Genomic DNA, 17,285 nt, shown 5'->3' with positions numbered 1-17,285 from the left:
GGCTGCTGCCGCGGTCAGAAACTCACTCACCCCAGTGATGTCTCTCCTGGTGCCTGGACCGGGTCTCCTTGCTGCTTGCCGTATCTCATAAACAAAGGACCTACCTAGCTCGCTGCAGGCAGGCTAGTGGGGACAAAGGAGCTAGCACCCTCCCGTTTGCCCTGCCGATTCGGATTCAGTCCTAGAGCCGGAACAGGCTGGGCTGGGAGATCTTATGTGGTCAAAGAGGGAAGGGAGTCAGATGGAGGGGGGGGAAGGTTGTGGATGCAAGCTGGGTGGGATAGGAAGAGAGAGGAAGTATCGGGCAGAGTAGCCCCTGAGGATGACCAGGAAGCGTTTATTTACATTTCTATGCTGGCCGAAGATGTTAAACATTTTTTTTCAAGATTTGGAACTGAGATTGTTATGACAAAGCACTGGGAACGAATCCACTGAAGTCAAGGAAGAAAGAGTTATTTTGGGCTTGCAGTTTGAAGGTGCAGCCCATCCCATCAGGAAAGGCATGACAGTGTAGGAGTGGGTTGACTGGGATATTGTGTCTGAGTCAGGAAACAGAGAGAGATAAATTCCAGTACTGAGTGTAATTTTTCCTGTTTATTCAGTCTAGTATCCCCCTCATGGAATAGTACACCCCCATATTTAAGGTTTATCTTATTAGTACTGTTAAACTTTCCTGTAATTACAAATCCCATCAAACTGACAATCAAGATTAACCATCACAAGTCCACCCCCATCAACTTGATATCCGTAGGTTCACAGCCATTCCATAATGCAAAAATATAGTCAGCCCGACTTCAAAAGTCCCCCTAGTCTTTCAACAGATGATGGAGGAGGGTCATCTGTCTATGTGTTACTCTCATTGGTTAATAAAGAAACTGCCTTGGCCTTTGATAGGACAGCAGCTTAGATAGGCAGAGTAGACAGAACAGAATGCTGAAAGAAAGAAGCAGATTCAGGCAGACGCTATAGCTCTCCTCTCCAAGATGGATGCAGGTTAAGATCCTTCCCAGTAAGCCACCACCTCGTGGTGCTACACAGATAATTAGAAATGGGTTAATCAAGATGTGAGAATTAGCCAGTAAGAGGCTAGAGCCAATGGGCCAAGCAGTGTTTAAAAGAATACAATTTGTGTGTTGTTATTTTGGGTATAAAGCTAGCCGTGTGGGAACTGGGTAGGAACGCAGCCCGCTGCTCCTTCTACAAATAGTCCCCAAACTGTTCAATAGTCCATAGTCTCTTCTGAGACTCACAACAAACTTCTTGCTGTGAACATCTATAAAATGAAAACCAAATTATATATGTCTACTACAGAGAGGCATAGAATAATCATTCCCATCCCAAAAGGAAGGAATAGAAAAATATCAAGGAAAGGTCAAACCAAAGAAATAGTGAAACCCAACAAAGCAAACAAAAATCCACGAGGCTCCATATTCAGCATTAAGGACTTATACTGGAATCATTGGAGCTTTATCAGTTGTGTGCAGGCCATTTTACAGCTCATAGTTTACTCTCTCTTGACACTACTTAGTGTCCTCTAAGTGACCTCATGGTTGGTCTCCTGGCAGCTTGTCTCACGTTCATTTTCTACCTTATATTCACTCTCTGGAACTGGAAACCCTAAACTCTTCAGGAAGTCTCACAATAACATCGTTTGTGGCTCTTTCCTCCTGAAATGGGTCATGGGCTTGGGATGCGAGGTTTCCAGTTCTTGTTGCCGGCCATCTAGAGGAGACTAGATGATGCATGTGTCCTGTTTTTAAAAGGAGTGTGGCAGCAGATAGTGGCTGATACCTCAAAGTCACCACCATCTGCATTTTTATAGCCTAGAGTCTAGAAGACATCATTTAACGATGGTTAGAGTGTGGGTCCCATAAATAGTAAGAGGATCGGGAATGGGAACTCTTGCAATGGGAATAACCATGGCAACCAGAACTTTTATCCCAAGGAAGCTTGAGTTGCTTTTTTTTTTTTTTTTATAAAAACTATTCTGTGAGCCATGTCCATGGAGTGAGGCAGAGGGATCACACTCTGGACTGAGGTTGTAGGTGCTGCGACTTGAGTGTAGGTGTCGTTGATCCACACTACCATGCGGGCCATGAGCAAGAGGAAACTGCAGCCCATGTGGGCGGTGCTCACGCTGATCCCTTCAGCTGTAAACAAGATAAAACAACAGTCATTGATAGAAGTTCCAAGTTCCTGCAAGATCTTTTGTGATTTTCTTCTAATATCCAGGGCAGATTGAGTGCTAAACTCATCTTTTGGGGGTGGTTAATCCTCCTTCAGAGGACTCTAGTATCAAATATGTGTGCTTTTGGAAATTTCTCCTTGTGTTTATCTTGGCAAGTAATGGTGTATTCAGTGAGTCCTTGTTCAATGGTAGACAATTGGTCTAATTGATGGGCTTAACTCTCAGTTCTAATTCTCCTGATCAGAGGGACAATCTGTCCTCAAAATCTCAATCAGGACTCATGACATTGACACCCACAGGTCTGGAAGGATAGTCACCTTTTGATACAGGTCAAGGATCTATGAATTCTCTGTGATTCTATCTCTCATTCTGAGTAATGGCCTGCTCAAGTACTGTATGAAGGTCTGCTCAGGAGAGTTCAAAAGTTCGAGTTATTTGTTAGAATTCATCTTTATATTTTTATTAGTCATCAGAAAAACTCCCTGAGTCTTCTTATTTCCTTTAAATCTTACAAGGAAAACGTTTCCCCGTCAGTGTTCATCTTCTTGGGTAGCCCTTGGGGAAGCAAGCCGACAAGTGGCTTCCACAGTCTAACAGCAGACTCAGGATAAGGTGGCAGCTTGGGCAGTGACTACGGATCGAGCTGGAGCAGGTAGAGGAGGGGAGAAAAGGGCAACTGGAGAAGTGGAAGACATATTTATTTGCTCCCCGTGGGATACCTTAAGAGAAGCAAGCTTCTCCCAAGCGTTAAGGGGAGTGTCTGGGACAGTCTCTACTGAGGCTACAATGGAAAGCTCCACGCTGTATTTCCTAGAACCATCCTTGTTGTCCCTTTAACAAAAGAATTATTCTGTGTGGGGGACTTCATACCATTTTCCATATCACTTATAGAAAAGATCTCACTGGAGAACAGTGTTATCGTCCGGGTTGCCTTTAGGGGAAGCCACTTCACTGTCCTCTAGATGCTATAGAGCACTCAGGTGTCACAAAAGAAAAGTAAAATGTTTGGGGGTATGGGAATTGAGGATCAATAGGTCTGAATTTCTTGGGATGCTTTCTAAAGGGGCGTCCACTGATACAGAAAGCTGATTTCCCTTCTGGAAGGACATAAGGGATAAAGATCACAGCTACTCTTGAGTGCCATATCTGTCCTTCTGGTTGCCTTCAGTTCCTGCTGTGCTTTGGGCTTCTCCAGAACAAATTGTAATAACTGAGATGCCCATGAGATTCCAGAGATTAGGAGTTATTCATTTGCCTGGTACCTAATTCCTTCCTGTACCCCCTTAGTGACTTTTAGAAGATTCGTGTGGCTTGGAAGCCACTTCAGGTTCTGTGTAATTCAACATCTGGAGTTCGGGCAGCTCTCACGCCCATCCTCAAGTAAATCTTCTTAATCATGTACTTAAACCAAGGGAGGAGACTGACTGGGAAACAGAATTCCGATCTGAGGGTTTTTAAATGAGCTGCCAGAATTCTCCTCTTGGAGCCCCTCCTACTCTCAGGAGTTCTTTCTTACTTCTCCTTAATAAATCTACAGTCATTCTGATGAACAAATGAATAAGTAAATGATAAAAGAGAATAGTAAATAAAATCACAGAGGAGGGAAGGATAGGTGAACCTACGATGCAGTTCCCACGGCAAGTAGTTTCCTCATTCTTTCTGCTAATATGGACAAACGGGGGTTTTCCCTTTAATTTAGTATTAATTTGGTTGGTAATCTGGTCTCATTGGGACATCTTCAAGTTAAACAAGGACATTCCAGAGATTGGAACAAAGTCAAATCAGGTGTCCCTAAGGTTTCTAAAATTAATATGACCAAGTCTTACAGGCTCATGGGACACCCCATAGCAACAGGGCGAACAGAGGGAAGCCTGTTCCTATGAGTAGTGTGTGCCCCCAAAGATGTTTCAGAAAACAAAATAGTTCCATTTTAACTTCAAAAGGAAAGGAAATAGTCAAAATTTCTCTCACACACTTGTGGCAGAGTCAGCTTTAGAAGAAAAGGAGGCACCCACAAAGCAGGAGTTGACCTTGATGGGAACTGAGTGAACAGAAAGAGCCCAAGGCTGGAGGGATGTAGGCAAGGTGGAGGATAGAGAGGAGAATATGGGGAGAACAGTTGTAAGAAGCAGTCTGGGCTACCATTTCAGTCACAAACAGGGGTAGAAATGCAGAAAATACCAACTAATGGTTAAGGAACAGCAGAAGCAGAAACATCATACCTTGGCTTTGGAGCCAAGAATGTCTCACCTGTGGCCCTCACTACACACTAAAAGGGTTTCAACTAGAGAGGCAAAATGAATGAAGAGAAAGAGGTTTAAAAAAAGATTATTGAGCTAGAAAAAGAAAGAGGATAAGAGAAAAAGGAGAAAGTGAGCCTTAGTTCAAGCAGCATACAGACAGACTCAGCTCATGAAAGGTAGGGTGGCCTCTAAGTGATTTGAGTTGTGGCACCAGCGTGTCATGGAATGCCTCGATGCCTGGATATCCAACAAGATACAAAAAAAAAAAAAAAAAAAAAAAAAAAAAAAAAAGAGAAGAGAAGAGAAAAGAAAAGAAAAAGAAGAGAGTCTGTCTATGCAGGATTGGCCCCCAGGGTCCTGAGTTCAATTATTTTATCTACTCTACCTGCTCTTGCTTACGTCCTTCTCTTTCTGTCTCCTAATAGACAGACTTGAAATATACTTTCTCTCCCATGTTTACTTAGAATAAATTTAAACTGGGAATTGTTTGTTCCTTTCGGAGTCTGGTCATGGTCTTGTGACCGACCTTGTAGATAGACTCATGCTCATCCTCTGCTTATTTAAACCTCAGTGCTTGCCCACGCTCACCTGTTTTACAGGAGAGCAGCAATTGGTTGTGATAGCTCGCCATCTTGAATTCTCATTCTTCAGATCAAATCCAAGACCCTTAATGTTAAAGGAGGAGAATGTGGCAGAGTGAGATCTAGAGAGCTTTGTGTAAAGCTGTACGCAGTTAGTGCATGGAAAAAAAATCAGGTTAGCCAAGAGGAAGAAGAGGAAACACGACACCTACCCACTCAAGGCCAACTGTGCAGACCGTGATGTAGATTAAAGATGCGTAAGAGCCATGTGATGCATGAAATTTTGTGCAGAACTCCTACTTGTAACAGAGCTTGCACAGGAAAAAAAAGCATGTTATGCAATGGAGACAAAAAATTCATGTTGTACAAATGAGCCAAAAGCTTATGCTGTGGTAGCGTCAAAGTCCTAGTTCTTTGTCCCCCAAGGACATCTTGAGCTCCCAACCCTACTCTCTTTGTTATGGTCTATTGCCTCACTGGGGAGCGCATTTCCCCCCCAGTGGATTGTCCTTGTTTCTACTATAACTATGTGTCGCTACTCAGCTTTTTAATTCTAGAATTCAAGAACCTGGAAGCCTTCCAGAAGCTCACACTGTACCATCACATCAGCCAATATGAACACTAAGTGCTTACCAAGTTATTACCAGGATCTGGATTGACATATCAATAGCCATCTTGAGTCAGAAACATACCTACTTTGGAGTTACTGGTAGCTTTCCCCTCCCTAGTTTCACAGCATGTTATGATAAAATCATCAACATGAGATGTGGAGCTTCTTGACCCTCACGAGTTCTCTGTGGTAGAAACATAAATGGGTATTTTTGCATATTTCCAAAATGTCAGAGTTTATTGAGTAACAACAAATTCAAATTCAAAGCTACGTTGTTTTCGTTAGCTGCAGTTTGCCAAGAAGTCCTGACCTCTCTGCCAAATGGCTGTTTGCAGTGACGCTATCACAATGGCTAATATTAATTCTTCCCCTATACACGTAAGGGATTACGCTCATTCCAGAAGCCAAATATAAGGTTCACAGGAGATCTTTACGTCTAAGGGAAAGTTGAATTCAACAAGGACACAGCAGATTGCTGAGAGCAACCGTTTCTCATCAACTCAGAGCATGGAGACAAGAGTCCACACCAAGATAACCAGGTAGGCTACCTCTGGGAATTCCTGGCTGTTTTAAGCCCATCTTTGGTGCTTCAGGCCCCCAGCTTTGTTAGATTACCTTATTAGATTTAGACAGGTTTACCCCACATCCTTTCCAGCATAAACTGTCATCAGTGCTTTTGATCTTGGCCATTCTTTTACAGGTATTAGATGGCATCTCAGAGTTTTTTGATTTGCATTTCTTTGATGGCTAAGGATGTTGAGCATTTCCTTAAGTGTCTTTCAACCACTTTAGATTCCTCTTTTGAGAGTTCTCTGTTTAGGTCTGTACTCCATTTTTTTTAATTGGATTATTTTTCTTTTGATGATAAATTTCTTGAGTTCTTTGTATATTTTGGAGATCAGCCCTCTATCTGATGTGGGGTTGGTGAAGATCTTCTCCCATTCTGTAGGCTGTCGTTTTGTCTTGTTGACTGTGTCCTTTGCTTTACAGAAGCTTCTCAGTTTCAAGAGGTCCTGTTTATTTTTGTTTTTCTCAGTGTCTGTGCTACTGGGGTTAAATTTAAAAAGTGGTGTCCTGTGCTAATGCATTTAAGTGTACTTCCCATTTTCTTTTCTGTGAGGTTCAGTGTGATTGGTTTTATGTTGAGGTCTTTGATCCATTTGGACTTGAGTTTTGTGCATGGTGATAGATATGGATCTATTTTCATTCTTCTACATGTTGATATCCAGTTATGCCAACACCATTTGTTGAATATGCTTTTTTCCCTTGTATATTTTTTGCATCTGTCAAAAATCAGGCTTTGGTAGGTGTGTGGACTGATATCCGGGTCTTCTATTCGGTTCCATTGGTCCTCCTGTCTGTTCTTATGCCAATACCAGGCTGTTTTCAGTACTGTAGCTGTGTAGTAGAGTTTGGAGTCAGGGATTGTGATGCCTCCAGAAGTTCCTTTATTGTACAGAATTGTTTTGGCTATCCTGGGTTTTTTTGCTTTTCCATATGAAGTTGAGCATTTTTCTTTTGAGGTCTGTGAAGAATTTTTTCTGGGATTTTGATGGGCATTACATTTAATCTGTAGATTGCTTTTGGTAAGATTGCCATTTTTACTATGTTAATTCTACCTACTCAAGTCCATTTGAGTCATAGCACCTGTTAGTTTCCTTATTTCTGTTAAGTTTCTTTCTGACCGACCTGTCTAGTGGTGAGAGTGGGGTGTTGAAGTCTTCCATTATTAGTGTGCGTGGGTTTAATGTATGATTTAAGCTTTAGTAGTGTTTCTTTTATATATAAGGGTGCCTTTGTATTTGGGGCACAGACGTTCAGTATTGAGATTTCCTCTTGATGGATTTTTCCAGTGACTAATATGAAATGTCCTTTTTTGTCTCTTTTGATTGATTTTAGTTTGAAGCCTATTGTGTTAGCTATTAGGATAGCTACACCAGCTTGTTTCTTAGGTCCATTTGATTGGAATTTTTTCCCAACCCTTTACTCTGAGGTAATGTCTGTCTTTGAGGTTGAGGTGTGTTTCTGTTTTCATATCCAATCTGTTAGCTTGTGTCTTTTTATAGGTGAGTTGAATCCATTTATATTAAAGGATATTAATGACCTGTGATTGCTAGTTCATGTTATTTTAGTTTTCATTGTTGGTGATGTTATTGTGTGTGTTTTTCCTTTCTTTGGGGTTTGCTACGGTGAGATCATCTATTGTCTGTGTTTTTGTGGATGTAGCAAACTTTCTTGGGTTGGATTTTTCCTTCCAGTATTTTGTGTAGGGCTGGGTTTGTGGCTAGGTATTGGTTAAATATGGTTCTGCCATGCAATATCTCATTTTGTTGGTCTATGGTGATTGAAAGTTTTGCTGTTTAGTAGTCTGGCCTGGCATCCGTGGTCTCTTGATGTCTGCATAACACTTGACCAGGATCTTCTGACTTTAATTGTTTCCATTGAGAAGTCAGGTATAATCCCGATAGGTCTGCATTTATATGTTACTTGATCTTTATACTTTGCAGCTTTTAATATTCTTTCTTTATTCTGTATGCTCTGTGTTTTGATTATTATGTGGCAAAGGAACTATTAATTTTGGTCCAATCTACTTGATATTCTGTAATCTTCTTGTATCTTCATATGCATATCTTTCTTTAGGTTGGGAAAGTTTTCTTCTATGATTTTGTTGAATATATTTTATGTACCTTTGAGTTAGACTTTTCCTTCTTCTATCCCTGTTATTCTTAGGTTTGGACTTTTTATGGTATCCCATATTTCCTGGGTATTTTATGTTAAGCTTTTGTTAGATTTAAAATTTTCTTGAGATTCTCTCTTCCATCTATTTTATTCTGGTGTTTATGCTTGCATAAACCTGATCATTCCCCCATATTTTTCCACTTCCAGAATTCATTCTGTTTGTGTTTTCTCTATTGTCCATATTTCAGTGTTTAAGTCTTGAATCATTTCTTTCATATGTTTGGTTGCTTTTTCTTGGTTTTCTTCCAATTTTTTGTTTGTCTTTTCCTTCATTTATTTGAAAAAAGTTTCATTTCCTCTTTAAGGGCCTCAAACAGTCTCCTAAAGTTATTGTTTAAGTCATTTTCTTCTACTTCATCTGTTTTGGGGTGTTCAAGTCTTGCTGTTGTAGTGCTGCTCTTTGTGGTGTTGAGTGTGTTCTTACCTTGTCTACCCATCTTTTCCTCTCATTGATGTGGTTGGGGCTGTGTCTCTGGTATCAGTCGTCCAGGTGCCAGTGTGTCCAAGGCTTAGATGGCTGCTCCTCATGGTGCAGTCAGGGCTATGGTTCCAGTCACCCTGGAGGTCATTCAGAGTTCAAGAGGTTGATCAGCATTACCTGGTGTCCTTCTGCAATCCCAGAGGTTGTTTAGACCTGCTCCCACAGAGATTGCTTGCTTGGGCCTGCTCCTGCTGAGGTCGCCGACTCAGGCCTGGTCCAGCATAGGTGGCTGATTAGGGCCTACTCTGGAGGAGCTCACCTGCTTGGACCTGCTCCGGTAGAGGTCGCTGACCTGGGCCTGTTCCTACTCTGGCCTGGGTTCCCACGCTTGGGTATCATAAAGCCGACAGGAAACCGATAACTAAAAAGGAGTTCCCAGCTCTGAGGTGTAGCTGGACCGACTGTCCCAAGCGATGCTGAGGTGACTGGTAGTGAGCTAGGTCGTAGCACTTTGTGGGCTTCTCCTCCGGCTCCATTTTTTCTTTATCCCAAAGAAACTTTCACCCATGACCATGTATTAAGGGTCTCACTTTCCTCATGGTCTCAGTTATTTTATTATAAAGTCAAAGTCCTCTGTGAGAACAGAGTATCTAGAAAGATCTCAGTTTGTCATTTTTTAAAAACTGTTTATCAAGACCAAATGTCAAAACATAAATGTGAAAGAGAAAAGATTTGATTGGAGGGATGGCTCAGCAGTTAAGGGCACTTGTTACTCTTACAAAGAAGCCAGGTTTAGTTCTCAGCACCCAGATGATGCTGATAACCTGTAACTTCAGGTCTAGTAGTTCTGATACCCTTTTCTGGCTGCTGTGGGGACTGCATGCACGTGGCACACATATGTTCAGGAAAAACATTTATTCGTACAAAAATCACTTTTTTTTTTGGTTTTTCGAGATAGGGTTTCTCTGTGTCACTTTGTTGCCCGCCCTGGAACTATCTCTTGTAGACCAGGCTGGCCTTGAACTCACAGGGGTCCTCTTGCCTCTGCCTCCCTAGTCCTGGGATTAAAGGCGTGTGCTACCACTGCTGGAGAAAATCACATTTTTTTTCAGTCCATAGTTCTTGAGCCCTGCTATGTTGGTCCTGTAGAAAAGTGGACATGCAAGGGAATGCATGGCAGAGTGAGGGAGGAAAGGGGGGAGGAAAAAGGCTGAGAAAGAAAGTAGGCCAGAATGCCAAGATCCCCTTCAATGGAATACCTATAGTCACCTCCCTTCCTTCCACCAGTTTCCACTTCTTGAAGGTTCCTCCAGCTCCCAATAACACCATCATTTGGGGACCAAGCCTTTAAAACATGAATTTTGAGGAACATTTACAATCCAAATTGTGATACTGATACCTTTTAAAAAAAGACAAAACAGACTTAAAATATTGTAAGGAGTATGGTTTCTCGCCTGGGAGGCTTACATATCTTTGTAAGAAATTTAAGGATCAGTTTGGAAGCTTGTCAAGAGAGGTTTAAATTGTGGAGAATAAAAATATATCACATATCCATATAGGATGGCTGTTTAAAACAGAGTGTCTTCTATGGTCAGTTCTTGTAATGCTTGATCTTGCTGTAAATTTCAAAAGCATTGTCTAGCAAACACTTAAAAAGTAGTAAAATTTCACGTCGTGGAAAATTTGTAGGTGATTTAGGAAGTGTCTCTTGGTGGTGGTGGATGCCCTGAGACTAAAGCCTACGAACTGCTTGAATAAAACCATTTCCTCAACTGTGAAAGAAGGCGTGTCTGAATTGAGAGTTACATTTCTATAATCGAACATACAAAACGAAATAGACACTTCATCATTCTATCTATGTCCTGTTGAATTCAAATCATAACACATAGACCAGTTAAACCTTTGGGACCTTGCTTCTTGGAAAAAGAAAGGCAATTACTTCATGTTTGAACACGTGCACTATGTAAGTAAATGGGAATTATCATGAAAACACACCTAATTCAATCTCGAACTCTTATCTGATATAATTCTGTGATGCTAAATGTAATTGAATTTTCGTTCTAGGAATGAAAACATCTTGAACTGCTTGTACCAAAAGCCTAATGCAGTTTTTAAGCTGATTTGCTTTCCCTGGGCCGGAGGTGGCTCCGTTTATTTTGCCAAGTGGGGCCAATCGTTTAATGACTTACTGGAAGGTATGTTGAGTTTCATTCTGTTCTAAGCAATTTAAGAAGCCCAGTAACAGCTGGGGAAAGGAACTTGAGTGCATGGATTTTTCCGGATTCGTGGACTTCTAAACTGGAAATATTCTCAGTCATTATTCAAAGCTAGAGTTTTTGCCTGTCTTCTCCCTGTTATTTTGACATCATGGGATACTGCACCATGGGTCACTGAAGCTCTTCAGGGTCTTCGGTTCCCTCTCCATGTGTCTCCGTCTGCACTCGCTCATCTGATTCTTAGGGTTCTCGTCAGGGGATCGAATCTTGCAGCATCATGAAACACGTCTTCTCAGTGACTTCCAGTTACATTTTCCCCTCCTGGGATTTCTTTCTAAAACTCTAATAAAGTCGCTTTCTTTTTTAAAATTAGTCTATATTTAATTGCACAGAGGGATCCACTGCAGTGTTTCCTGGCATAGAACACGGCTCTTTGGTCATATCTCACCCCTTCTCATTCTCTCTTAGTCCTCTATGCCCTGTCCCTTTCCATATCCCTTGTAGTTCCCACTGGCTTCTGTCGGTGGCTTCTCCTCCTACATCCCACATATTAGAGGAAGCAGGATACTTGTTTGACTTAACACACTAAAATGAAGTGCTTCTGCATTTCAAAGGAAACCAGAGTGAATCTGTTCTGTGTGGGCACGTGCGTGTGTGGGTGGAGACCAGAAGTCAGAGGATGACTTGCAGGCTTCAATTCTCTCTTTCCACCATATGAGCCCATGGAGTCAAAGTTAGGTCATCGGACTTGGCAGCAAGTGCCCTTACCTGTTAAGCCACCTCACATGAATGTTATCATTTATAGGAGAATGGATAGAGTCAGAGGCTCTTGTGTCCTTTGAAGTGTGGAAACACTTCATCTTAACATCATCCCTCTTGCCAAACTTCCTGTTAGATGCTGAGGTATTAGAGTTGCCTTAAGAAAGTTATATTTAGAAGCTGGCTGTGGTGGTGCAGTTCTTTAATCCCAGCACTTGGGAGGATCTGTGTGCATTTAGGACAGACAGAGCTACATAAAAGAGGCCATGCCTCAAAATAAAATAAAGTGGAAAGAAAAAAAAGGTATAGTTAAAAAAAAAAAAAAAAAGAAAGTTACATTGCCTGAGCCTAGGTCTTAAAATGTTTCTGTAGTTTCTCAGGAGAGGTCTCCTGTTTGTGTGCTCATGTTCTGAAAAGTTCTGATTGTTATGGTTTAAGTAAAACGGCGCTGTTCCGTGAGGGCCACAGCGGCAGAAACGCTGCGAGTCCTTAAGGGTGGCAGTTAGCAGCGGGCCATGAGACCATGGTGGGCCATGGAGGCAGCCGGTCCAGGCAGGGAGCCATGTGGCCAGTGAGAGACCCGGATGGATAAGGCACACCATGCAGAGTGAGGATAGTTATTTAGTGGGTTATGGAAGGGAAGGGGAAAGGAAAGAAGGGGAGAAGGGTGAAGAACAGAGAGAGAGAGAGAGAGAGAGAGAGAGAGAGAGAGAGAGAGAGAGAGAGGAGGGGGAAGGGGAGTAGTAGTGAAAAGGGAGAGAAATGGAAAGGGAATCGAGCTCAGACTGGAAGCAGAAGGAAGATCCCCCTGTTTCCAGGGTGGACAGAGTGGGCAAGGCTTGTCTTTTAAAGGGACAAGACAGACCATTACACTGATCCTGATAGTTTACTTTTTTAATTTTCTAAATGGGATAACCCCTCACTCTCCAATCCCTAATGTTCCTTTAGCTACTTGATTTTGCTCATCAATGATGCTTTCTACTGAGGGTTTTCTGTTTATTTGTTTTATTTATGTATTTGTTTATTTTTTCCTTTTCATTTCCAAAAAATCAGAAACATACAGAGTTCCAATGTTGTTGCCAATTTTTCTTGTACAATGTCCTGAATTTCTGTTCCAGTTCAGTGTTCCTTTGAACTGTTTTCCTTGTTCCATTTGTTCATGTACATCTTCCTTGGGATCATTTTTTTTCTGTAGTAGACTTTCAAGTAGTCGTCTGGCATGCTGTCTCAGTCCGGATTTCTTTGGCTGTGAAGAGACAGCATGACTGTGACAACTTTTTATAAAGGAAAACATTTACCTGGGGCTGTCTTACAGTTCAGAGGTTTAGTCTATTTTCAGGGTGAGAAGCATGTGGCACACAAGCAGACATGGTGCTAGAGAAGGAGCTGAGAGTTCTACATCTTGATTCTCAGGCAGCAGGAAATAAACTGTGTACTGGGCATAGCTTGAACATATAAAAGACCCCAAAACCTGCTTCCACAGTGACACACACCTCCCAATAGTAACACTCCTTATGGACCAAACATTCAAGCACCTGAGTCTGCGGACTATACCTCTTCAAACCAGCACACATTATAACTATTTTAATATGTTTTGACTTGATTGCTGAGGAGTTATGAACTTTTTTAAGAGTCGAATTTTATTGCCTTTCATCTTTATTCTATGTCTACATTGTGCTTGGGCATCTTTGGATATGTGTGTTACTTTCAATTTTAGCTCTCAGTCCCCACTGCCATTCAGAGGGGAGAATGGAGATCTTAATAACGACAACTGAGAAGCAAACCAGATGTCTAAATGTGATAGAAAAATAACTGAAGGCAGCAGCTACCTCCTCAATAAGCAACTAGGGAAAAGGGCTGAGGATAATTCTCAGATGAACTGGGATTTTAAACATTAGTAAAGGTAAAGGCATTAATAACTACATTAAAAGAGAAATGCAGACAGGGAAAAGAAACTAAAAGAATCAAGGTGGGAAGACTTGTGAGCTGAAGGTATAAGAAATAACAATGAGGGGACTGGAGAGATGGGCTCAGGCGTTAAGAACACTGGCTGCTCTTCCAGAGGTCCTGAGTTCAATTCCCAGCAACCACATGGTGGTTCACAACCATCTGTAATAGGATCTGATGCTCTTTTCTGGCGTGCAGGTATATCTTTAGAGCACTTATACATAGGATATATATATATATATATTAAAATCTTTTAAAATAAGATTTAAAAAAGTTTAAAAAAGTAATTTCTGAATTTAAAGAAATAACAACAAATGAAAAACACAAGAAAACCAATACAGAGCAAGAAAAACCAATATTATTCTTCTGCTGAAAAGGAAGAAGATGTGGATGCTATGTGCCCCCTACCCCGCCAACATCTCTTTGAAGTGTACTTGGTATAGAAGACACACAAGTTGGCCCCAAAGGACTGTTGCAGGTTATACTCCATCCTGCTGAGCTGTGCACTATCATGGCAGTTAGGCCGGCTTCCTGTCAGAGTTCTCCATGTTTATCCCAACAGAGCTGCCAGGGGAGTACATGGGCGGCCTCAGGCTGTTGCCATTAGCCAGTATGGAGGACCAGTTACTTGGGGTCTGCCTGATAACATCAGCACTCTGCATATGGGCATGGCAGTGGGAAATGCCCAGGTAGGGTGTTCCTACCAGTAGACTCCCGGGCTCTGAGAGGTAGAGGCAATCAAGCTGAACCAATTTCTTCTGATAAAGCAGGGTACAGGCATCTACATCCTGGCCATGCTATTCCCAGTTCCAACCCTTGCTCCATTTTTGCACAACTGGACTTGATCCTCCTCCCAGAGGTAGGGTCAGAGTTCCCACCCCCAAGCACTTTCCACTCTTCTCTCAGCTTGGCCCACGCTTCCCAGAGGAGACAGTGTCTACGAGCCAGCGTGTGAGTCACAACCAGTCTTCCGATTCTCCGGGTGGACACTCACTTAGCTAGTGGAGAAGAGTGGATATAAACACCCAGGGCCTCTTGCTGAAGGATTTGCTGGGAAGACGCTTATGAAGCTCTTCATTGTAGTGCCCGTGATAGATCACAGACACCCTTTCACTCAGAAACTATGCTGTACAGCAAGCAGTCCAGGCTGTGTACCCATGGAGCCTTCCTCTTCTTGCTAATACCACAGTGGGGAGGTGTCTTTTCCTTCCCTTCTGTGTTGTCCAATATTAGAGCCCTCTGCTGATTACACACATCTGAAGTTTTTTGGGTTCACATAGTTTGTCTGTTGTGCTCCTGTGCTGTTCCGTGTTACCTGTTCCTCCCTGGAGCTATGCACTTTCAATGCTCTTTCAGGCGAATGAAGATTCGGGTATTTTTTGAGAGCCTAAAATCTGCCATCTTCCCTCTCTGTAAACTCCTTTCTAAAAGAGATAGATATATAGATGATAGAAAGATAGATAGAAAGATAGATAGATAGATAGATAGATAGATAGATAGATAGATAGATAGAAAGATGATAGATAGATAGATAGATACATAGATAGATGATAGATGAATGGATAGATGGACAGATGGATATATATGGATGATAGATGATAGACAGATGGATGAATAATAATAACATAGAAAGATATATGAATGGATGATAGACAGAGATAGATAGATAGATAGATAGATAGATAGATAGATAGATAGAGATAGATAGATAGATGATAGATAGATAGAGATAGAGATAGATAGATAGATAGATAGATAGATAGATAGATAGATAGATAGATGGATAGATAGATAGAGATGATAGATGGTCTTGTTATATTACTCTGGATAGCTACTAATTCATGGCCCTCCTTCCCATCCCCCTGGGTGCTGAGAATTACAGGTGTGAGTCCATGCCTATCTTACCTTTCTTCTTCTTTTGTTGTTGTCTTTGAGACAGGGTTGCACTATGTAGCCTTGGCTGGCCTATAACTCACTTTGCAGATCAAGTTGGCTTCAAAGTCATTGACATCTACCTGCTTTCACCACGTCGGGTTATTATCTCTATCCTTGTAATACCTTGACATATTTAGTGTAGTCAAATAATTTAAAAGGAAGGTGAGCGAGTTGTACGTTCTTGCTGCAATCTTGACTTTCTAAATTAGAACTATTTATGATGCTGTGTTGCAGTTCTGTACTCTTGCTCTGTGAGAATGTCAATACTTGTAATTTTTTTGTTATCCTAGAAGTAGGTCTCAGGAGCTGGACAAATTGCAGAGTTAAGAGTGCTTGTCTTACAAGCACAAGGACCTGAGTTTTGTCCCCAAAACATACATAAAAATACCAGGCATGGTGGTACACACTGGTAATCCCAGGACTGAGTCAAAGGAAACAGGAGGACCCTGTTTCTATAGCAAGTCTAGGTGAGACCCAGTCTCAGAGGAGGTAGATCACACCACTGAGGATGACACCAGAGATGGTCTTTCTCTCTCTCTCTCTCTCTCTCTCTCTCTCTCTCTCTCTCTCGCTCTCTCCCCCCCCCTCTCTCGCACGTGCGAGCACATACACACACACACACACACACACATGATTCAGAATTCTGCATTGTACAGTCACTGATGCAGCTCTAATACAAGAGGGAACTGGAAAAACTCAGTTCCTTTATTACAGCATTCTCTCCTTTCTGGGCAAGCCTTCATTTCTTCAGCTGTTCCCTGATGCCTGCAAAGTGATCTGTGTATGTAGCTTCATAATTCATTCCTTTGCTTCTTCTGTTTTTTAATAAGTGTTAATATACTACAAAGTAGTTCTTTTTTTTTTCAAGAAGGAAGTTTCTGCCATATCCTGCCATATCCCACAGTCATTCAGTCCCAAAGAGACACACAAAGACTTATATTAATTATAAACTGTTTGGTCTATTATCTCAGGCTTAGTATTAACTAGCTCTTATAATGTAAATTAACTCATAATTCTTGTCTATGTTTAGCCATGTGGCTTGGTAGTTTTTCTCAATGAGGCATTCTCATCTTGCTCCCTCTGCATCCATGTTGCAACTGTGTCTCTACCTTTCCTCTTCCCAGAATTCTCCTACTCTGGGCTCCCCACCTATACTTCCTGCCTGGCTACTGGCCAAACAGCACTTTATTAAACTAATATGAGTGACAAATCTTAGCAGTGCACAAGTGCATTATCCACAGAATTTTTCTTTTTAAATAATTTGTATTTTAAGTTTTCATGCAAGTCTATTTTGTATGCCATGTATATTCCCTTTCATATTCTACTCCCATTAACACTTTTGTATCAGTAATTTTACTGCTGGTTTCATGCATAGATACATATATGGATTATGTATCTACATAAAACAAAGCAGCACAATGGGAGAAAACGTACAATATTTGTCTTTCTGAGACTAGCTGAATCCATTTAATATGGTTATTCCCAGTTGTATTCATTTCCCCACAAACAATATGACTTCATCCTTTGTGGAAAATGTTCCCACTCTATGTATAGAACACATTTTATTGTCCATTAATTTGTTGGTGAACACTTAGGCTGGTTCTACAATTTTTCTGTTGTGAGTGGTGCTGAAAAATCCATTGACT

General features: G+C 41.5%; 1 protein-coding gene across 1 annotated transcript in view; it reads left to right on the top strand.

The window, feature by feature from the left end:
• Positions 1 to 17,285, top strand: part of Olah (oleoyl-ACP hydrolase) — a 46,941-nt gene that overhangs the window by 19,476 nt on the left and 10,180 nt on the right. The window contains exons 2-3 of the mRNA XM_050150561.1: positions 6,006 to 6,161; positions 10,847 to 10,977. Of these exons, the coding sequence (XP_050006518.1) occupies positions 6,130 to 6,161; positions 10,847 to 10,977 (163 nt within the window). The 5' untranslated portion in view covers positions 6,006 to 6,129. The remainder of the gene's footprint in view (positions 1 to 6,005; positions 6,162 to 10,846; positions 10,978 to 17,285) is intronic.

The sequence above is a fragment of the Alexandromys fortis genome, unplaced genomic scaffold (genome assembly GCF_014885135.2).
Source record: "Alexandromys fortis isolate MF-2015 unplaced genomic scaffold, M_Fortis_MF-2015_v1.1 scaffold_69, whole genome shotgun sequence".
NCBI classification, from domain to species: Eukaryota; Metazoa; Chordata; class Mammalia; order Rodentia; family Cricetidae; genus Alexandromys; species Alexandromys fortis.
The sequence above is the reverse complement of the archived record's forward strand: the minus strand, read 5'-3'. Positions and strand labels throughout refer to the sequence as shown.